Below are 23,368 nucleotides of genomic sequence, written 5' to 3' on the forward strand. Positions count from 1 at the left end.
AACCCCCTCAGCTCCTTAGGACCTTTCTCTAACTCCTCCATCAGGGACCTCTTGCTCAGTCCAATGGTTGGCTGTGAGCATCCACCTCTGTATTTGACAGGCTCTGGCAGAGCCTCTCAGGAGACAGCTACATCAGCTTTCTATCACCAAGCACTTCCCAGCATCCACAATAACATCTGGGTTTGGTGTCTGTATATGGGATGGATCCCCAAGTGGGCCAGTCTCTGGACGGCCTTTCCTTCAATCTCTGCTCTACACATTGTCTGCATATTTTCTCCTGTGAGTATTTTGTTCACTCTTCTAACTAAGAAGAACCTAAGCATACACATTTTGGTGTTCATTCTTCTTTGGCTTCACATGGTCTGTAAATTGAATCTTGGTTATTCCAATCTTTTGGGCTAATATCCACTTAACAGTGAGTATATACCCTATGTGTTCTTTTGTGACTGAGTTACCTCATTCAGAATGATATTTTCAAGTTCCATCCATTTGCCTGCGAATTTCATGAAGTCATTGTTTTTCACAGCTCGGTATTACTCCATTGTGTAAATGTACCACATTTTCTGTACCCGTTCCTCTGTTGAGGGACATCCGAGTTGTTTCTAGCTTCTGTCTATTATAAATGAGGCTGCATCAATGAACATAGTGGAGGATGTATCCTTATTACATGTTAGAACATCTTCTGGATAGATGCTAAGAGTGGTATAGCTGGGTGCTCTGAAGGGCTCTTCAAGAACTGCCTACTATCCCAGCTCCTGGGGATCCAGAGCCCTCTTCAGGCCTCCAAGTGCATACAATCACATACAAAGTCCCCAAACACAAACACACCAGCATAGCCAGTGTAGCCTGAACTCTGGGTTCTCTTCTCTCAAAAAGTTAAAATAAAAAGGAGCCAATATGAATTCAATGTAAAATAAAATCTCAGAGACAAGAACTAGTAAAAATACATCACTTAAGATGTTATTATTGGCATCAGTTCTAAAATCAAATATATAATGATAAGTGTGAAACATCCTAAACATGTTAATTATGTGAAATTGCCTCTGCTTACCCAGAACTGGAAACAGAATTTCTCTCCAAACGAAGGAAGGCGCCTGCACACATGGGTGACACTCAAACACACACACAATCACACACATGCACAAACACATACAAATCCAGTGAAGATGACTGAGTTCAGTGGAAAAGGCAAACATTTTAATAACATATAACAAGACTATGCTTTTGTACAGGAAACTGAAATTGAATCACTATCTCTTGGCTTTACATAATACATGACTTCCGGATCAAGACGATAAGTTGTGCTGGGTGTGGTGGTGCATGCTTGTAACAAGATCACTGAAGGCACAAAGATAAGACAACCAAGATTCAAGGCTGCACTGGCTACACTGATCCTTCCTGAGTGGGAACCAAGAGGTGAACTGTGAAGGTAACATGTAAAACCACAGGGAAAGGCCCAGTGTGGTGGAGCCCGCCTGAGAACCCAAATGAAGGCTGATGGCTGAAGGCCCATGGGTCAGGAGGTACACATACTCTCAGCTACAAAGACCATTCAGAGACAATAAGGGCTACGTGAGACCATGGGTCAAAGAAAGTAAAAACAAAGAATGAGGGACTGGAGAGATCACTCAGCCCTTAGAAAAATGGTTCTCTACCTAAGATTCTCAGTCCCTATGAGTGTTTGAATGAATCTTGCATGTTGATCACCTATTGCATATCCTGGATATCAGGTATTTACATACTATATCAACAGTAGGAAAATTACAGTTATGAAGTAGCAATGAAGATACTTTTCTGTCTGGGGAGGGTGTGTGTCACCACAAATGAGGAACTGTATTAATGGGACCCAGCATTAGGAAGGATGAGAACCACTGCCTTCAAAGGACTTACTAAGTTTGCAGCATTCATATGACTTTCAGCCACCTGTGGATCCAAATCCAGACACTCTGACACACTCTTCTCTCCAAGGTCTTGCACGCCTATAGGGTGTATGAACTGACAAAGACATACTAACAGGCACATAAACAAATACATATATGGTTTTATTTTTAAAGAAATGAGAAAATGAGAAGTTAAAAGCTTTTGAAACAGACAGGAATGGTGGCTGTTGTTGCTTATCAGCTTGTCTCCCTGTGGGATTGATAAACAAAGAGAATTTGTGAGAATTCTTTGTTTAGCTCTGAGCCCCATTTTTTAATGGGGTTATTTGATTTTCTGGAGTCCACCTTCTTGAGTTCTTTATATATATTGGATATTAGTCCCCTATCTGATTTAGGATAGGTAAAGATCCTTTCCCAATGTGGTATACTTCTGTGGGATGTTTCATGATTGAATCATTTTAATGGTAAAACCCTCCCTGAATCCAGTTCTTTTTTCTTTTATTATTACGTATTTTCCTCAATTACATTTCCAATGCTAGCCCAAAAGTCCCCCATGCCCTCCCCACAACTCCCCTACCCACCCATTCCCACTTTTTGGCCCTGGCATTCCCCTGTACTGGGGCATATAAAGTTTGCAAGTCCAATGGGCCTCTCTTTCCAGTGATGGCCGACTAGGCCCTCTTTGATACATATGCAGCTAGAGTCAAGAGCTCCGGGGTACTGGTTAGTTCATAATGTTGTTGCACCTGCAGGGTTGCAGATCTCTTTAGCTCCTTGGATACTTTCTCTAGCTCCTCCATTGGGGGCCCTGTGATCCATCCAATAGCTGACTGTAAGCATCCACTTATGTCTTTGCTAGGCCCTGGCCTAGTCTCACAAGAGACAGCTATATCAGGGTCCTTTCAGCAAAGGCTTGCTAGTGTATGCAATGGTGTCATCGTTTGGAGGCTAATTATGGGATGGATCCCTGGATATGGCAGTCTCTAGATGGTCCATCCTTTTGTCTCAGCTCCAAACTTTGTCTCTGTAACTCCTTCCATGGGTGATTTTTTCCAATTCTAAGAAGGGGCAAAGTGTCCACACTTTGGTCTTCATTCTTCTTCAGTTTCATGTATTTTGCAAATTGTATCTTATATCTCGGGTATACTAAGTTTCTGGGCTAATATCCACTTATCAGTGAGTACATATCATTTGAATTCTTTTGTGATTGTGTTACCTCACTCAGGATGATGCCCTCCAGGTAAAACCATTTGCCTAGGAATTTCATAAATTCATTCCTTTTAATAGCTGAGTAGTACTCCATTGTGTAAATGTACCACATTTTTTGTATCCATTCCTCTGTTGAGGGGCATCTGGGTTGTTTCCAGCTTCTGGCTATTATAAATAAGGCTGCTATGAACATAGTGGAGCATGTGTCCTTCTTACCGGTTGGGACATCTTCTGGATATATGCCCAGGAGAGGTATTGTGGGATCCTCCGGTAGTACTATGTCCAATTTTCTGAGGAACCACCAGACTGATTTCCAGAGTGGTTGTACAAGCTTGCAATCCCAGCAACAATGGAGGACTGTTCCTCTTTCTCCACATCCTCGCCAGCATCTGCTGTCACCTGAATTTTTGATCTTAGCCATTCTGACTGGTGTGAGGTGGAATCTCAGGGTTGTTTTGATTTGCATTTCCCTGATGATTAAGGATGTTGAACATTTTTTCAGGTGCTTCTCTGCTATTCAGTATTCCTCAGGTGAGAATTCTTTGTTCAGCTCTGAGCCCATTTTTTAAGGGGGTTATTTGATTTTCTGGAGTCCACCTTCTTGAGTTCTTTATATATATTGGATATTAGTCCCCTATCTGATTTAGGATAGGTAAAGATCCTTTCCCAATCTGTTGGTGGTCTTTTTGTCTTATTGACGGTATCTTTTGCCTTGCAGAAGCTTTGCAGTTTCATGAGGTCCCATTTGTCAATTCTCGATCTTACAGCACAAGCCATTGCTGTTCTATTCAGGAATTTTTTCCCCTGTGCCCATCTCTTTGAGGCTTTTCCCCACTTTCTCCTCTATAAGTTTCAGTGTCTCTGGTTTATGTGGAGTTCCTTGATCCAGTTAGATTTGACCTTAGTACAAGGAGATAGGAATGGATTGATTCGCATACTTCTACATGATAACCACCAGTTGTGCCAGCACCATTTGTTGAAAATGCTGTCTTTCTTCCACTGGATGGTTTTAGCTCCCTTGTCAAAGATCAAGTGACCATAGGTGTGTGGGTTCATTTCTGGGTCTTCAATTCTATTCCATTGGTCTACTTGTCTGTCACTATACCAGTACCATGCAGTTTTTATCACAATTGCTCTGTAGTAAAGCTTTAGGTCAGGCATGGTGATTCCACCAGAGGTTCTTTTATCCTTGAGAAGAGTTTTTGCTATCCTAGGTTTTTTGTTATTCCAGATGAATTTGCAGATTGCTCTTTCTAATTCGTTGAAGAATTGAGTTGGAATTTTGATGGGGATTGCATTGAATCTGTAGATTGCTTTTGGCAAGATAGCCATTTTTACAATGTTGATCCTGCCAATCCATGAGCATGGGAGATCTTTCCATCTTCTGAGATCTTCTTTAATTTCTTTCTTTAGAGACTTGAAGTTCTTATCATACAGATCTTTCACTTCCTTATTTAGAGTCACGCCAAGATATTTTATATTATTTGTGACTATTGAGAAGGGTGTTGTTTCCCTAATTTCTTTCTCAGCCTGTTTATTCTTTGTGTAGAGAAAGGCCATTGACTTGTTTGAGTTAATTTTATATCCAGCTACTTCATCGAAGCTGTTTATCAGGTTTAGGAGTTCTCTGGTGGAATTTTTAGGGTCACTTATATATACTATCATATCATCTGCAAAAAGTGATATTTTGACTTCTTCCTTTCCAATTTGTATCCCCTTGATCTCCTTTTGTTGTCTAATTGCTCTGGCTAGGACTTCAAGTACTATGTTGAATAGGTAGGGAGAAAGTGGGCAGCCTTGTCTAGTTCCTGATTTTAGTGGGATTGCTTCCAGCTTCTCACCATTTACTTTGATGTTGGCTACTGGTTTGCTGTAGATTGCTTTTATCATGTTTAGGTATGGGCCTTGAATTCCTGATCTTTCCAAGACTTTTATCATGAATGGGTGTTGGATCTTGTCGAATGCTTTTTCCGCATCTAACGAGATGATCATGTGGTTTTTGTCTTTGAGTTTGTTTATATAATGAATTACATTGATGGATTTCCGTATATTAAACCATCCCTGCATCCCTGGAATAAAACCTACTTGGTCAGGATGGATGATTGCTTTAATGTGTTCTTGGATTCGGTTAGCGAGAAATTTATTGAGTATTTCTGCATCTATGTTCATAAGGGAAATTGGTCTGAAGTTCTCTATCTTTGTTGGATCTTTCTGTGGTTTAGGTATCAGAGTAATTGTGGCTTCATAGAATGAGTTGGGTAGAGTTCCTTCTACTTCTATTTGTGGAATAGTTTGTGTAGAACTGGAATTAGATCTTCTTTGATGGTCTGATAGAACTCTGCACTAAACCCATCTGGTCCTGGGCTTTTTTTGGCTGGGAGACTATTAATGACTGCTTCTATTTCTTTAGGGGATATGGGACTGTTTAGATCGTTAATTTGATCCTGATTTAACTTTGGTACCTGGTATCTGTCTAGAAATTTGTCCATTTCGTCCAGGTTTTCCAGTTTTGTTGAGTATAGCCTTTTGTAGAAGGATCTGATGGTGTTTTGGATTTCTACAGGATCTGTTGTTATGTCTCCCTTTTCATTTCTGATTTTGTTAATTAGAATGCTTTCCCTGTGCCCTCTAGTGAGTCTAGCTAAGGGTTTATCTATCTTGTTGATTTTCTCAAAGAACCAACTCCTCGTTTGGTTAATTCTTTGAATAGTTCTTCTTGTTTCCACTTGGTTGATTTCGCCCCTGAGTTTGATTATTTCCTGCCGTCTGCTCCTCTTGGGTGAATTTTCTTCCTTTTTTTCTAGAGCTTTTAGATGTGTTGTCAAGCTGCTAGTATGTGCTCTCTCTAGTTTCTTTTTGGAGGCACTCAGAGCTACGAGTTTCCCTCTTAGAAATGCTTTCATTGTGTCCCATAGGTTTGGGTATGTTACGGCTTCATTTTCATTAAACTCTAAAAAGTCTTTAATTTCTTTCTTTATTCCTTCCTTGACCAAGGTATCATTAAGAAGAGTGTTGTTCAGTTTCCAGGTGAATGTTGGCTTTCCATTATTTATGTTGTTGTTGAAGATCAGCCTTAGTCCATGGTGGTCTGATAGGATGCATGGGACAATTTCAATATTTTTGTATCTGTTGAGGCCTGTTTTGTGACCAATTATATGGTCAATTTTGGAGAAGGTCCCGTGAGGTGCTGAGAAGAAGGTATATCCTTTTGTTTTAGGATAAAATGTTCTGTAGATATCTGTTAAGTCCATTTGTTTCATAACTTCTGTTAGTTTCACTGTGTCCCTGTTCAGTTTCTGTTTCCACGAGCTGTCCATTGATGAAAGTGGTGTGTTGAAGTCTCCCACTATTATTGTGTGAGGTGCAATGTGTGCTTTGAGCTTTACTAAAGTGTCTTTAATGAATGTGGCTGCCCCTGCATTTGGAGCCTAGATATTCAGAATTGAGAGTTCCTCTTGGAGGATTTTACCTTTGATGAGTATGAAGTGTCCCTCCTTGTCTTTTTTGATAACTTTGGGTTGGAAGTCGATTTTATACGATATTAGAATGGCTACTCCAGCTTGTTTCTTCAGACCATTTGCTTGGAAAATTGTTTTCCAGCCTTTCACTCTGAGGTAGTGTCTGTCTTTTTCCCTGAGATGGGTTTCCTGTAAGCAGCAGAATGTTGGGTCCTGTTTGTGTAGCCAGTCTGTTAGTCTATGTCTTTTTATTGGGGAATTGAGTCCATTGATATTAAGAGATATTAAGGAAAAGTAATTGTTGCTTCCTATTATTTTTGTTTTTAGAGTTGGCTTTCTGTTTTTGTGGCTGTCTTCTTTTTGGTTTGTTGAGGGATTACTTTCTTGCTTTTTCTAGGGCGTGATTTCCATCCTTGTATTGGTTTTTTTCTGTTATTATCCTTTGAAGGGCTGGATTCGTGGAAAGATAATGTGTGAATTTGGTTTTGTCGTGGAATACTTTGGTTTCTCCATCTATGGTAATTGAGAGTTTGGCCGGGTATAGTAGCCTGGGCTGGCATTTGTGTTCTCTTAGTGTCTGTATAACATCTCTCCAGGCTCTTCTGGCTTTCATAGTCTCTGGTAAAAAGTCTGGTGTAATTCTGATAGGCCTGCCTTTATATGTTACTTGACCTTTCTCCCTTACTGCTTTTAATATTCTCTCTTTATTTAGTACATTTATTGTTCTGATTATTATGTGTCGGGAGAAATTTCTTTTCTGGTCCAGTCTATTTGGAGTTCTGTAGGCTTCTTGTATGTTCATGGCCATGTCATTCTTTAGGTTTGGGAAGTTTTCTTCTATAATTTTGTTGAAGATATTTGCTGGCCCTTTAAGTTGAAAATCTTCATTCTCATCCACTCCTATTATCCGTAGGTTTGGTCTTCTCATTGTGTCCGGGATTTCCTGGATGTTTTGAGTTAGGATCTTTTTGCGTTTTGTATTTTCTTTGATTGTTGTACCGATGTTCTCAGTGGAATCTTCTGCACCTGAGATTCTCTCTTCCATCTCTTGTATTCTGTTGTTGATGCTTGCATCGATGGTTCCAGATTTCTTTCCTAGGGTATCTATCACCAGTGTTGCCTCACTTTGGGTTTTCTTTATTGTGTTTACTTCCCTTTTTATGTCTTGGATGGTTTTATTCAATTCCATCACCTGTTTGGTCGTGTTTTCCTGCAATTCTTTAAGGAATTTTTGTGTTTCCTCTTTAAGGTCTTCTACCTGTTTAGCTGTGTTCTCCTGTATTTCTTTAAGTGAGTTATTAAAGTCCTTCTTGATGTCCTCTACCATCATCATGAGATATGCTTTTAAATCCGGGTCTAGCTTTTCAGGTGTGTTGGGGTGCCCAGGACTAGGTGGGGTGGGAGTGTTGCATTCTGATGATGGTGAGTGGTCTTGATTTCTGTTAGTAGGATTCTTATGTTTGCCTTTCGCCATCTGGTAATCTCTGAAGCTAGTTGTTATAGTTGTCTCTGGTTAGAGCTTGTTCCTCAGGTGATTAAGTTAGCCTCTATCAGCAGACCTGGGAGACTAGGTCTCTCCTTAGTTTCAGTGGTCAGAGTACTCTCTGCAGGCAAGCTCTCCTCTTGCAGGGAAGGTGCCCAGATATCTGGTGTTCGAACCTGCCTCCTGGTAGAAGTTGTGTTCCACTCACCAGAGTTCTTAGGATCCCCTGGGGGATCATGTGTGGGTCCTTGCGGGTGTCTGGAGGCTCTGTGGGCAAGGCACCCCGGTGCTGGAGTGGACCAGAAGGGACTTGAGCCCTGAATCCAGTTCTTTAGAGGTGGAACTATCTTGGCTTAAGTAATATAGCCCTTGGCAGATGAAGAGAAGTCACCCAGAAGTTCCAGGTTACACTCAGTTATATTGTATGTTTTAGGCCAACTGGGTTGGATCCATGACATACTTTCAGCAAAAGAAATAATAAAAGTATTTTCAAAGTCCTAAAAGTAGAGTGGAACATAATTAGGAAAACAAACACAGCCAGCAAAGAGGACAGGGCAATGGGGCATGAGGAATACCAAGGTCTATGTTACACATGTCTGAGAATGACATCAAGAAACTAAAGGAGAAGAGAACAAATGTAGGGGGAGCGGCCTTTGGGAGATATTTTCCAAAACCTTTACTCAGTAGAGCAGACAGAACCATCACAGGTCTGTCGTCCTGTCACTGAACATAATTTGCCAATGGATGTCAAAATATTCTTACAGTAATTGCATTGATCTAACAATTAAATGGTTAGAAAATTCAATGAAGATACAAATGAAAAAGTATGATAAACTCACACATCATAGCTCAGGGCTATAGAGCAAGTACAGCAGTCACCAGACTGCCTAAGACCAGGACTCTTACATATAGTCAATAAATAAATGAATAAATATAGACATAGCAAAAGAACAGGCTGTGTTGTGTCCTTGAGCTGTAGAGTTTGTCTAGTATGTGAGAGGATGAGCTCTAACAGGGGAGTGAAGGGAGAAAGGAGAGAGAGACTAGAGCCTAGAAAACAATTTCAAGTCTCAGACACATATAAATATAACAAATGCTGAAAAATGCCACTTAGAAATCAAGCAGATCTGAGCTTATCATTTTCAACACAAACAAAGGATTTAATTCTGAAAGTTTTTCTCCTTCCAAATGGCGTGTGTGGATGCACTACTGTTCTCAGACATAATTCAATCACGCCAGGCTAGCCTTGAGGTCACTGTGTATCCACACTGGTCTAGTTGTCACTTCGTAGCCGGCTGGCCTTGAACTCATAATGGTACTGTTATCTGCTCCCAAACTCTGGGGTTGTGGATGTTCTAAACTATTCACAGGAATACTTTTTGATGTTTCTGGGGATCCAATCCATTGACCTCCAGCATTCTAGGAAAATACTCAATCACCCATGTATTTTCCCACACCAATTATCTCCTTCAAGATAATACAAATTTAAGGTCGATTTTCTAATGGGAAAATAGTCACATAAAAATAACTTAGTTACTGGGCACTGATGGCACACGCCTTTAATCCCAGCACTTGGGAGGCAGAGGCAGGCAGATTTCTGAGTTTGAGTCCAGCCTGGTCTACAGAGTGAGTTCCAGGAGAGTCAGGGATACACAGAGAAACCCTGTCCCAACCCACCCCCTACCAAATAAGTAAGTAAGTAAATAAATAAATAAAATTTGTTACTGGCTTTAAATACTAAGCTTTTCCTCCAAGGTACAAAAGAAGATTCATTTTGATAATTTCCATTTTCATCTTATTTTATAAATAAAGAGAATTTCTTGGTGTGGGTGGGACAAAGAGGTGACAAAAACCTGACTTGGGTGGGAAAATAACGATACCACAAATAAAGGCAATACAAACCAAAGGAACCTCCAAGGACTGATTCTTTCTCTAAACCACCAGAACGGCCAAAATTCCCCGCCACACCACCCTACGTGCCTCCAGAAACACACGATCTTACACACACACACACACACACACACACACACACACACACACACACACAGGTTTCTAGATGGGAGTGGAAGAAAGAATTCATGACAAAAGGGCAGAGGGCGGGAAAATAATTGTTGCACGTGATGCCACAAATAAAGGAAAGGTAAACCATAAGTATATTCAAGGGATGATAGCCTTCTTTTGAACCCGGGAAAGCCCAACACTCATTCCCCCTGCCAACACCTCTCCCCCTCCCCTCGCCCAGCATACTGGTCATTAGGCCCCGCCTTTCCGGGGCGGAGCTTCCTTAGAAGGCAGACACATATAAAGAACTCAAATCCTTTCCCAGTCAACACTTCTGATCAGCTAGTTCTTCTGATCACACCTGCTCTCTCCCAGAGTGCCCAGAGTCTCCTGTAAAAGCCTCCACACAACAGTTGTACCTGCAAGAAGTACAGCTCACAGGTCCAGCATCAGCATCGCATCTCTTTGGTCACGAACTACCAACTGCCCACATCACCCAAAATTGTGGATATGAAGCCCTGCAGCACCAGCACTGACCCTGAACCCAATCCTGCCGAGTGCCCTCGACTCCACCTAGACCAGCCTGCTCAACACGACCTGGAAATACCTATGGGGACTTCCAGCGACGAGCTCACCTCCGTGGTATTCCTGGCCTCTAGCTCTGTCCTGCAGCTGTCCCTGGATGACTTCGACCTGCACTTTGAGCCCCAGCCCAACTCGATCCTGCAATTGTCGCTCCCAGGACACACCATCCTCGTGGTTCCCGAAGGCCTCCAGGACTCCACTTGGCCAGGACATCCTGAGTTCTCCCTTTCCCGCCCGCTTGCATCCCCTCTCCTGAACATGCCCCGGGACCTTATAGTCATCCAGCCAGAATCCTTCAGTGCTTCAGTAAGAGACAGGGAGGGCTTGGAATGTGCCTCTCCCTCAGGGATGCCATGGATGAATGATCCAGATGGCCTGGACCCAGAACTTGATCTCTCATTTTCTTCATTAGATGGCTGTAGTCCTTCAGCCTCTCCTGGGGCAGAGAGTTTTGCTTCGGGGTCCACCTGGAGCCTCCAAAGTAGCATGCTGGAGCCGCTTCCAGACTCACCACTGCAACCTCTCCCTCCATCTCCTCCTTCCAACCACCAAGAACAGAGCCCTCTGAGTCCCGTGAGACCTAATCGCCCTCCATGCAAGGCTAGGAGGCACCTCCTCTTCTAGGAAAAATTCAGTGCTCCAGCAACACACAGCCAAATGGACAATTAATTGCATGGACGTCCAGACCTCCTGGGACACCCAACAACCTAATGTTGAGCCTGTGTGCACACAGTGCTTTCTGCTGCACTCTAGAGACAGGAGATAAAGACTTCAAGAAGAGTGGAGACACTACAGCACAACTTGGAAGTTTAAAAAAAAAAAAATCTGCCTTTGAAAACCAAAAGATGGATTGTCAATCTTCAGGCTTCATCTCAAAACCTTCCATTGTCACCTGATGTGTATTGGTGGATCCCAGTAAGTACCCTGTGAGCCTCCCCTGTTTCCTGGAAACAAAAAACCACTGGTTTTGCTGCCAGTGTCTGTCCATGACTGAGTGAAGACTTGTCCTGGTCGGTTCAAGCTGCTCTCCTTGGAAACTGACTATACCACAGGAGGATTAGATGGTTCCAGCCCTGAATGGATGCTGCTGCTTCACTTCTTCTCATCCATCCCTCCGCCTGCTGGAGTGGTCTTCACCGGTCAGTCTCCTGAGATGATGAGAGACTTGATGCAGATTGTCACTAGCTGCTTTCAGTATTCACTGGATGGATCTCTCTTTTTGACTGACGTTCTCACAGTGACTTTAGCATGAGGCTCACGGGAAGAGTTTGGGTTACTGTTCTTCCAAATTGTTTAGTTTGGTTTTTTTTTTCTCCTGTAAACTTGTATGAAAGTTTCAGTCATTATTGAATCGGCCTCAGCATGTGTGGAAATAAAATATTACCTGTAAAGTTTAAGCCTATGAGATAATTTTGTTTTCCTAAAGCTTTTACCGTTTATGACATCACAGGGGAAAGCATAAAGATGCACTTAACCACTACTTCCTTAAAGAGGAGTTCTGGGAGTGACTCGCCAGCTGCCTGGTTCTGGATGGGAGGCCGGGGCCAGACTCAGAAGCCTGTTATTGGAGTAGAATCTTGAACAAATGCTATGTGTCCCTGAGACCCAAGTCACAGCTAAGGTTTGGAAGGGGACATGGAGATGCTGGGAAGGACAGTGGGAGTGGGGGTGGGGGGCGGAGTGGTTGGTGGTGCCTCTGCAGTTCTGTCCCATACCAGTTCACCCTACAACAGTCAGCCAACCCAACTGTAGTGTCAGCAGGGGCTTCCCTGCCTTGATAGGAGCTTCTAAGTCCTTTGGGGGACTCTCCCACTTCAGTGATTTGAATACCCATGGTCCCCATAGGTTCTTGTATTTAAATGCTTGGTTGTTAGGAAGTGGTGTTACTTAAGAGGGGTTAAGAGGTATGGCCTTGTTGGAGGAAGTGTGCCACAGAGGGTGGGCTTTGGGGTTTCAAAAGATCAAGCCAGCCCCTCAGACCCTGATGAAGAATTCTCACCCTCCTCTCCAGCGAAGTGTCTTCCTGTGTGCCACCACGCTTCCCACCATGACAATAAAGTAAGCTCTGAAAGTATGCAAGTCCCAATTGTACTCTTTCTTTGATAAGAATTGCTACCATGGTATCTCTTCACAGCAACAGAACACCGACGAAGACACCTCCTTCCATCAAAGTTTTCACTAAATGACTTTAGTTCTCCACATGGTCTATGAGGGCAGGGACAATTTTTGGTCAGAGTAGCCAGTGATAGCCCTGGGCCTGGCACATACACTTGGGAAATACTAATCAGTGCAGGCATGGATGAATGATAACAGAGAGGACATTCTGGAAGCCTGCCAGAGGTCAAGTATTCCTTTGAGGGCTCTTTGGAGTACAACTGACTGATGTTAGGTGGTCTGGTCCTGATTGTGTCTTGACTTCCACATTGATTTTGTAATTGGCTCCTGATCCAACTCACACTCAAGCAAGAGTGACTCCCAGTGATCCTCTCTCTGGCTTTAGAGCCAAGCTGGGATAAGAAGAAGAAGGAGAGGGGGAGGGAGAAGAAGAAGAAGAAGAAGAAGAAGAAGAAGAAGAAGAAGAAGATGAAATCTGTGGTCAGGGAGCTGCCCATGTCTCGTTACCTATCCCAGCAACCCAGATGAGCTGCAATCGTCCTCCAATTCACATGTGAAGCCAAAACATCCCAGGCCTGGTTTTATTTTCCCTCCTAAGCCCTTACACTTCCCCAACTGGGGTCTTTCTGAAATCCTAGCTGTCTGTCCCCCAAGTGGAATGTGCCATACAGAGCCTGAAGTGGGATTACGGTAGAAATAAATAAAAGATTAGCTTCCGAGATCCAGGACTAAATAAAGGATTGGGTTCTTGGTGGTTGGGAGATAAAAGAAATTTGAGGGCTGGTTCATGGATGAACCCATTCAGAAGTAGTTTGGGGCAGTGGTAGGATCAGATGCTCAGCTCTCCCTGGGTCACTCTAAGCCACATTCACTGCCCACCCCAGCCATCTGGTTTCACTTGTGAGAAAGGAAACACAGGCTAAGGCAGTTAGGAGCCCAAAACGATTCTGAAGGGAGTGTGGGGAAAGCTAGGTGGTGACTGTAGGAGGCACTTCCAGGTGTGCCATCCAGGTAACCCTTCCCTTCACAAGAACACTCCAGAACATCCCTCACCACCTAAGACCAAGCAAAAGCAGTCATGTGACTCAGGCTAGGCCTACGCTAACCCAAATTTAATAGTGTCCTGCTTGTCCTAGGTCCTGGTAGACTTATTATAGCTTAGAAGAGTCTATGAGGCTGATGCAGTGGAGTACCTAGATGAGGGGAGAGAGCGCCATAGAAGAACTCAGGGAGAAAAAGAAAACAAGATACCATCACTGGGGATAGAAGAAAGGTCATGTGGCCATCTGATGAGTCTGTGTTCAGTGTCAGGAGATCAGAGGAATGGCAGGCTGGCCCCACTAAGCCCTGTTTCCAAAAGCAGAGAGTTGATGTGGGTCCCTGTGATAGCCTTCTCCACACGAACTGCATTACCACACACTGAATCACAAGGTTGAGAGACTTCTATTTCTAGCACATGAGGCTTTGCAAAGATCTCTATGCTCACTGAATGAAGAGAGGGGAGCAAAAAGCCCAAACAATACATTTGCTCTTTTACTTTCTACTTCTTGTTTTAGGACACACACACACACACACACACACACCAATCAGTTTCATATTTATTGCTTCTTCTTAAGGAATATGATTTAGGCTCAAGTTGGGGAGAATTATGTAAGATCCTCACAAGACAGCTGAGAATGAGTTGTATGGATAGTTTAGACCCTAAACATGCCCTAACCTTTCTGAGCCTGCCTTACAGCCCAGAGTGTAACAGCCAAGAGCATCTGTCAGCTGGGGACCTGTGACTCAGGTAGCCAGCAGAGTGTGGGAATCAGGCTCGGCCACCCTTCCCTGTACCTCTCTCCCTGGTGCAAAGGCACTCAGAACTCCAAAACACTGCCTGATCCTGGAAAGCCATGGGCACAAAGGGAGTCCTCCGGGGTGTTAATTTCCACCTAATCCTGAGCCCATGCTTCCCACAGAGTAGATAACAGACAGCCTGCAGCAGGATTCCCAGGATAGCCTGCAGAAAATAGAATACCCAGGCCCCACCCATCCATCTGGTTGATCTCCTTAAAGCCCTGGAATGTACACGCTGAAAAGACTCCAGTCCCTTATATTCCGTTAGGACTGAGTACCACTCCTCTAGACATTCTGCACGGGTCTGTAGTTCCCTCTGTTTCTGCAGATTCAAACATTCTACTGTGCTGCTCTGGGTCAGGCTCTATTCTAAATGCAAAGGGTGCAGCTGTGATGAGAACCCAGGCCCCGCCTACAAGAACGCCACAGTGATTTCAGTCTCACAGCAATGCCGAGAAAGAAAGCATGGGCTGAAACTCCCATTCTTCAAATTAAAAAAAAATAGAGCTTAGCGGATGGAAGCCAATTATCCAAGGTCACAGAGCTGCTAGATACACCTGTGGCTAGGATCAGCCCAAAGCCTGCCCTCAGAGCACCACCAGGGATGGTGATGGAGCCTCAGTGGCTGAGCTAAAAGGGTTGTTAGACAGCAAATAGCTCCAGAAATATCCAAGAGGATAACTGTCATGTCAACTCCAAGCAGTTGACAGTGATTGCCTCCATGTGTGAGGGAGGACTCTGTGCCACATTCAGGATCACGGACGAAGATGCTGCAATTGATTAATCATGGTCTACGGTGGATGTAAAACCAGGAAGTGGCTGCATGTGCACCACATATGCACATTAGCCCTGTGTGTGGACAGCTCTCCGGTCTCACTGAAGAGGAAACTGAGGACTCGGGGCAGGGCCTCCTAAATTCTAGTGCAAGGCTCTTACACTAAAGAGCATTACCTTTTCTGTGCAGCCTAGCTGATTAAACAAAGAAATAAAACACCAGGACCAAGGAACTCCCAATGTTAACACAAAAGTTGTTTGTTTGTTTGTTTGTTTGTTTGTTTGTTTTGAGGGGGAGCTGAAAGGAAGAAGAAGAGGCTTAAAAGGTAGAGGGAGTAGCCAGAAAGGTGATCGCTCCTATTTCCTCCCTTCCAAACCAAAAGGGAGACCCACACTGAACCTTCATCTGTCTCAGCACTGTACTAAGTACACCAACATACTCATTCGGTCCTTTCCACTACCCAGTGGAAAGGCTCCCGGTGAGACGGCTCCCCTCTGCAGATTAGAAAACGGTTAGAGAGGTTTAAGTGTGGCTAAGCTGGGCTCTCAGGTCTGTGGCTCCATAGCTTGCCCTCCAGGGCTGTACCAGGGCCAGTAGGGGGTGGTAGAACACGGGCTTTAAAGTCCAACTTTAAAGACTTTATTTTTTAATTCCAACTCTACTAAAAAAGCAAAAAATGGCTTCAGTTTTTGAGCTTTAATGTTCTTCATGCCTTGATTTCTTTTGTTGTTGTTGTTGTTGTTGTTGCTGTTAGTTTGTTTTGTTTTGTTTTGTTTTTCGAGACAGGGTTTCTCTGTATAGCTCTGGCTGTCCTGGAACTCACTTTGTAGACCAGGCTGGCCTCCAACTCAGAAATCCGCCTGCCTCTGCCTCCTGAGTGCTGGGATTAAAGGTGTGCGCCACCACGCCTGGCGATTTCTTTATCTATAAACGGGGAAAACAGGCCAGGTGTTGAGGCACACACCTTTCTTTTGGTTTGGTTTGGTTTGGTTTGGTTTGGTTTGGTTTGGTTTGGTTTGGTTTTTCGAGACAGGGTTTCTCTGTGTAGCCCTGGTTGTCCTGGAACTCACTTTGTAGACCAGGCTGGCCTCAAACTCAGAAATTAGGCTGCCTCTGCCTCCCAAGTGCTGAAATTAAAGGTGTGTGCCACCACACCCGGCTTTTTTTTTTTTAAGTGAATTTAAATGTACTTTATTTTTAGACAACTCACATGACATGTTTTTTTTTTCCTTTAAAAAAAAAAAAAAGCAATGCCACTACTCCAAATAAATCAAAGTCAAAATAAAAGCTCGAGATGACATTGGTCCCATCTGTCCTAAGTCCTGGTGTTGTGTGGCTGGTAAACAGCAGCCAATTATGGTGACAAGTGATAGAACCAATTTGTTAACATTTTTCCACGTCTAAGCCATTCTTAAAGAAAATCATGAATGGAGTCATACCATCTTCACGGTAGTCCAAGAGAGTGACCATACCGTCTGGATTCATGTTTTCACCAGTTAAAAAACCGGTAGTTATTGATATCAGCAAGGATGTGCTTAATTTGCTCCACAGCTCCAGCCATAAAAGGCTTGACTCTTTCTGGTTTCTGTCCTTCAAGTTTGCCTTTGAGTGATTTCATGTAGCCTTTGATGTGCTTTTTGTAGGCCTCTTTTGCCTCAGCACCTGCGCCCTCCGGACCTTCTGTGGAGGCATTTCCACCAATGAGTCAACAATGGCACCCTCTCTTCTACTGACCATCTTGCCCTCTACCTCCAGGCACAGCCTGTCTCTTGTAGATGTTGGAGAACAGCTAGTCATGGCTGATGAGGTCCGGGTAGATGATCATGGTGACAGCTGGGGACAGCAGCGCTAGCCTGACAGGGCAGAGGGAGAGTGGTGCAGCCTGAGCGGCCCTGGGCAGGCGGGGGTGGGGGGTGGAGGAGCAGTCGGAAAAGTGGAGGCACACACCTTTAATCCAAGCACTTGGGAGACAGAAACAGGCACATGTCTGTGAGTTCAAGGTCAACCTGGTGTACATATCAAGTTCTAAGCTAGCTAAGGATGCATAGTAAGAGCCTGTTAAACGGGGGGGGGGGGGGGGGGGAAGGTGTCAAGAGCTGGGTATAGCTTAGTTGGTTGCTGTTAGGTTTCAATAGAGTCATACATGAGAAGTGTTCAGCCACATACATAAGTGATAGCCCTCACTCACTGCCTCAGATACATCACCCAGTCACCCTGCAACTCCTGCTTGCCTGAATGACCTGTGTGGAGGAGCACACAGGAGCACTACCCTAGAGCTGTCTTGTCCATTCTTCTTTCCCTTCAGAGGAGGTTAAGACCCGAAGCCCCACATATCAAAACTTACGTGAGCTGTGTAAGACACCAAGGAGGAGTGTCTTCAGACATCAGGACTGGCAGGCCACTGGACTAGGAGCACCTACGGAGTCCTAGGGCACCAAATCGACTGGGCTCCCTTAATTGAGGCCCTGCAGGGCTTCTCAGCCAGTCTGTATCTCCTTAGTCATGTTCACACCAGGCACACAGCAACCCTTCAGGGCAGGATGCTGCCTCTGCTCTGCTGACCTCATTAGAGGTCATCTGTGATGGGAGTTTCAGCCCAAGAATAAGGAAGGCTTCCTGTTCTGCCCACTCTTTTGGTGGCCAAGAACAATCGACAACCCCCCCCCCATTAACATGCATCTCTGATGGAGTCCCAAAGAAAGTAGGTATGGTGGTGTACAAAATTATAGACACTCACTCGGGAGGCTGAGACTGGCAGGTCATGAGTTCCGAGCCATTTGAGACAATTTAATAATTCTCTGCCTCAGAATAAACAAAAACCAGGAAGCACAGTGGTAGAGAATTTACCTAGCATGGTAAGGTCCTGGGCTTGACCCCCTAGTTAGTTAGTTAGTTAGTTAGTTAGTATGTGTGTGTGTGTGTGTGTGTGTGTGTGTGTGTGTGTGTGTGCTTAAACAAACAAACTTAAATAAAGTGCTAGTAAAAGAGACAAATAACATCCAGTGCAAATGAGTACAAATAAGAAATAAGGGGCTTCAGGCGAGGGGCACTGTGCTCTGGCTCCTGATGACATTGAATCTGCAGATATCTGAGTTCTAAACTGGGGACTTGTTTTATAAGATGGCAGGAAAGGACAATTAGTCTCTATTTTGTTTCTTTCTTTCTTCCTTTCTTTCTTTCTTCCCTTCTTTTTTTTTTTTTTTTTTTTTTTTTTTTTTTGGTTTTTCGAGTCAGGGTTTCTCTGTGTAGCCCTGGCTGTCCTGGAACTACTCACTCTGTAGACCAGGCTGGCCTCGAACTCAGAAGTCCGCCTGCCTCTGCCTCCCAAGTGCTGGGATTAAAGGCGTGCGCCACCACTGCCCAGCTTAGTCTCTATTTTCTATTGTTGAGCTAAATGAGTAGTGAGCCTGGAAGGCCTGAGAACTTACGTCCAGTGGAGTCCGGTGTGCACAAACATCTTTCCTGACCCTGAATCCAAGGAGGAGGACCCTACCCCATGCATCCATCCCACAACCAGACATTTCTGGTACCTCTCCTGTTGCTAGGGACTGAACCATTGGGTCAGCTCACCAAACCTTATATAGCGACATTAATAGCATAACCAGCAAACTCCTCACAGATGAAAAAACAAGCTAAAGGTTATTAAGGAAGTTGCCCCAAATTCTCATCGGGGAGGTGGCAGATCCAGGAAGTAAACTTAAGTTTCTCTAATCCAGGACTTAATGCCTAACAACTTTTGGCCATGTTCTCTGCCCTCACCAAGCAAGTGTGAGCACCCCACAGGCCAGGCAGATAACAGGTGTGGAAAGCCTACGTTTCTGCCTTAGGGAAACTTGGCTTCTACTTAATGGCAGGAAAAGCAATCTGTTGTCACCATGAAGCTGAGCGGTTTCCCTGGAGATGCATCTTGAGAGAGGAAGATCTGCAAGAGGGCCTGGTGTCAAGAGCCCTTCCCTCTGCATCTTTCCTATCACCCACTCCACCAGAATCCCAGAGAGGGCCCCTTCTGATGACTTTTCCCTGGAAGAGAGGATGTGCTAAGGCTGGTCTGTTCCCATGACAGAGACAGCACAATGTAACACTGGCTTGACCTTGATGGCTACCCACAATGTCCTGGTCCAGAGGAAACACCATCTGTCACCTCCGGCAGGAGCCGATATGAAGTAGGTTTAGAATCATCAGGTTTCTCCCTGTGAACCACTCTGCTACTTTTTATTTTTCCTTTTGCCAGAAAGCCAGACATTGTCAAATTGGTTTTCCTTTTTGTTAGCCCCATGATTGCAGACATAGAGGGGAGCTGGTTTTATAACTAATTCCCCACACAAGGAACCCTACCAAGTAAGTAAACAAGAGCTTCCCAGGCACACACAAGTGTGTGTACACCGCTGTGGGACAGGGTCTCATCTCAGAGTTATCTGGTCCCCTCAGACCTCCTTGTTCAGCCTTTATAGACAAATGCCCAGACCACAGGGGACACACGGTCACCTGAGCGTGCCTCCAATTTCAGCTTAAAAGCAGCAGTCCGTATTGGAGAAATTATCGTGTCAATGACCCTCAAATCAACTGAGAGTATAAAATAGAGTCCTGTGGTCAGCACGTAGTTACTAAGTGTGAGGTAAGATGCTGAGAATACAAAACTGGCAGCCCCTTCCCTTACACAGGATATAAACTAATGGAGTGACAGACATAAGTCATCGCGTGAGCATGAATGAACTGCCAAAAATATAAATAAATAAATAAATTACCAAAGGTGGGACACCTTTGGGGAGGGGGTCAAATGACACCCTCACAGGGTCAAATATCAGATATCCTTCATATTGATATGTACATTATGATTCCTAACAGTGACAAAATTACAGTTATAAAGTAGCAATGAAAATAATTTTATGATTGGGGGTCACTACAACATGAGGCACTGTATTAAAGGGTTACAGCATGAACCACTGGATTAAGCAAAGAACCAGGTACAGAACCGAGCCTTAGCAAACTTCACCACCAGGCTACTGTTGGTATCCCTGTTAACATAATATCCCAATCTATTCCACCCAGTGGTGCTGTGGTTCCCAGCTCTGCCATCGACTTGTATACATCTGAACCAGACATGTAGTCTCACATATTTTTTTGTTAGTATTTGATCTCTCCCCATTTGCCACCTTCCCACCCATGCATAATATATCCACTGCTTCCGATCCATGCCACACTTCACCTGCTCTAACCTGAACAGACTTTCAGTGCCAGCTGGCTGTCTTATGAGGATCCCCAAGCCTAGGTGCTCTTTGCACCAACCACAGGGTTGAAGATGATACTGGCGCCCTGGCCGCATCTGGAGATGCTGATGAAATGGATCTGGGTGGCCTACGTGTTGGGGATTTCTCCAAGCTCTCCTGCCATGTACCTGGGTAACGGGGTTCACAATCACACGTTTATAGCAAGGAAAGATGGAGTCACAAAAATTTGCCACAGGTTTCCCTGACTTTGTACACAACCCTGTGACGGAAAGGACCTCTCCAATTAGCAGCTCCAGCCAGAGCAGAATCTTCCCAGGAAGGCATTCATGTTGCAAAACCTTAAGAGAAGGGCATCTCCTGCTTCAGAACTGGAGATCTGTGAGGGGCTGAGAGAGGCCGTGGTATCCAACAACCTTGGGTTTGGACCATCCCATCGCTGAAACGCCCCGAGCTTCATTTCCTTTCTTTATGGTGTAGCGTTACTGTCACAGGAGGTACTTGCTGCAGTCTCCACACACAATACCTCCTGCTCATAGGAAACCATCAATAAATGGTTACAAGTAGAAGGTTTTTTTTTAAGATTTATTTTTTTTTTTTTTAGTTTGTGTATATGGATGTTTCACCTGCAAATATGTTTGTGTACCGAATGCATGCAGTGCCTACAGAGGCCAGCAGAGGGCATCAGATGACCTGGAATGGGAATTGCAGATAGTTGTTAGCTACCATGTGGGTGCTGGAAGCTGAACCCTGATCTGCAAGAGCAACGGGTGCTCTTAACTGCAGAACTGTCTTTCTAGGCCCACAAATAGAATTATTTTTCAGCATCAAGGCTCCCCCAAGCTGCTATGGGCTTCCTTTCTTCTCTGGACACTCCTTGTCTGTCCCCCCAAAATGTTGAATGAGAAGCAAACATGTAGATATGCTCAACAGTAAAAATGACAAGAGGGCCAGCAATATGGCTCAACAGGAAAAGGTGCTTGCTGCCAAGCCTGACAAGCTGAACTGCCTGGCATTTGATCTCACATGGGGTAGAGAGAGAATCAACTTCTTCAAGCTGTCTGGCCGCTAAATATATGCTGTGACATAGACACCTTCACACATAGACACACAGAAAATCATGAATATTTTAAGTGGGGGGAAAAAGGGTAGTAATAATGGTATCCATGTGTCACAGTCTTTGCTAACATTTAGATCCTGGTACAGAATCTCACACCAAAGGCCGGAGGCAGTAGTTAGGCCAACCTGCCCATGAAGGGATGGGATTTTAGGAAACAGAGATGCCCAAACTGCCACGAGAGGCAGCAGCAACCACAGATGTTTGAGATAGACTTTTTTTTCTCCCCTTTGTCCACTTGTGCACTCAGATTATATGACAATCGGAGTCCAGGCTCACGCCACAGGAGAAAATTGTATCATGCCCTGAAGACCCCCAGGATCCATGGGGGTACCAGTTTTACTTTGCATTTGAAGTATCCCCACTTCCCAAATGATGGTGACATCATTTTGGAAGGTTCTAGAAACTTTGGAAAGTGGGACCCTGCTGAAGAAAGCAAATCACTGGGGAAGGTGCTTGGGGTCCGTGGCCACTTCCGGCCTCTTTTCCTGCTTCCTGGTTGGCCAATTAGTGATGGGCTCTCCTCAGCCACACACTCCTGCCGCCCTGGAGTCATTCTCAAGCGATTGCAGCCAAGCAACCAAGGACGACATACTCTGAATCCATAAACTAAAATGAATTGTTCCTCCCCTAAATTGAAAAAAAGTAACGAACACAAATGTCCAAAATATGCTTTGGGAGTTATGAGGCAACTTCTAAGAATCCCGACCAACCCCAGCCCATGAGAGAACTCTCATGCCCATCTACCGAAACGGGGGGGGGGGGGGGGGGAGGGGGTGGGGGGGGAATCACCAGTTTCACAGATGAAAAACATTCCACTTAGTTAGAGGCCAACCTCTCCCCCCCTCTCAGAATGCAGAAAAGACCCATGGCCTTTCCAATTTCGAGCTTGCTCCACTACAGCAAACCACCATTTCTACAGCCACAGGGGTGCTTCCTCTGCCTGGTGGGTCACTATTAGGGCACAAAGCGGAGGTTCAAACCGCACAGACCAAGAGGTCTCAAGGCCCTGTGTGCGCTCCGTTCCTGGGTCATTCTTATCAACCCCACTAGCTGCAGTGTCTCAGAGAGCATGCTCGCCCCGAGAGCCGGGTCACCCTGAGCTGCTTGTTTATTTTCCTTCCTGGACACATTGGTGACTTGGTGTTTGAAAAGCTCCAACGAGGTTAGAAAGAGAGCACACAAGAGAATGGACAGTCACCTCGAGGAGGCCTGCTGGTGATTTGGAATGTCCCTTTAGAAGGCTTTTTAATAAACTTTGTTTGTATCTGCCTTGATGAGGAACACATTTGTCTGGGACCGTGCAGAGATGTTTGGCTTCGAGGCTTCCCTTTCTTGGCCTTAGAAGTTCTTGGTGGCAGTGGCTGCCTGCAGGCCCGTGGGACTCCCCTGCGGAGCACTGACCTGCCCACATCTTTGTCCCAGTAACTTTAGTCCCGCTACACTCCTGGACCTGATGTCTCTGATAAACTCCAGAGCCAAAAAAAAAAAAAAAAAAAAAAAAAAAAAAAAAAAAACAGGATCAGATGGTTAGGGAGTTCAACAGGAAAAGGGGGCCCATTACCTTTTCAAGAAGATTCCAGATTCAGAGCTGGGATTTGTTTTTCTCAATTCATCCAGCAATGTATTTGACTCCTGTTTCGAGAGAGAGCGAGCAAGCGAGAGAGAGAGAGAGAGAGAG

At 44.6% G+C, this 23,368-nt stretch overlaps 1 protein-coding gene and 1 pseudogene across 1 annotated transcript; one reads left to right on the forward strand and one right to left on the reverse strand.

The window, feature by feature from the left end:
- Nucleotides 1-10,150: 10,150 nt before the first annotated feature.
- Gm33778 (predicted gene, 33778) lies at nucleotides 10,151-11,240 on the forward strand. The gene is made up of 3 exons (XM_006511611.3): nucleotides 10,151-10,170; nucleotides 10,445-10,641; nucleotides 10,804-11,240. The coding sequence occupies exons 1-3, from the start codon at nucleotides 10,151-10,153 to the stop codon at nucleotides 11,238-11,240; spliced, it is 654 nt and encodes a 217-aa protein (XP_006511674.2).
- Nucleotides 11,241-16,728: 5,488 nt separating this feature from the next.
- Nucleotides 16,729-17,170, reverse strand: Gm28266 (annotated as a pseudogene).
- Between the last annotated feature and the right edge of the window lie 6,198 nt (nucleotides 17,171-23,368).

Source organism: Mus musculus, chromosome 9, assembly GCF_000001635.26.
Source record: "Mus musculus strain C57BL/6J chromosome 9, GRCm38.p6 C57BL/6J".
Classification (NCBI taxonomy): Eukaryota; Metazoa; Chordata; class Mammalia; order Rodentia; family Muridae; genus Mus; species Mus musculus.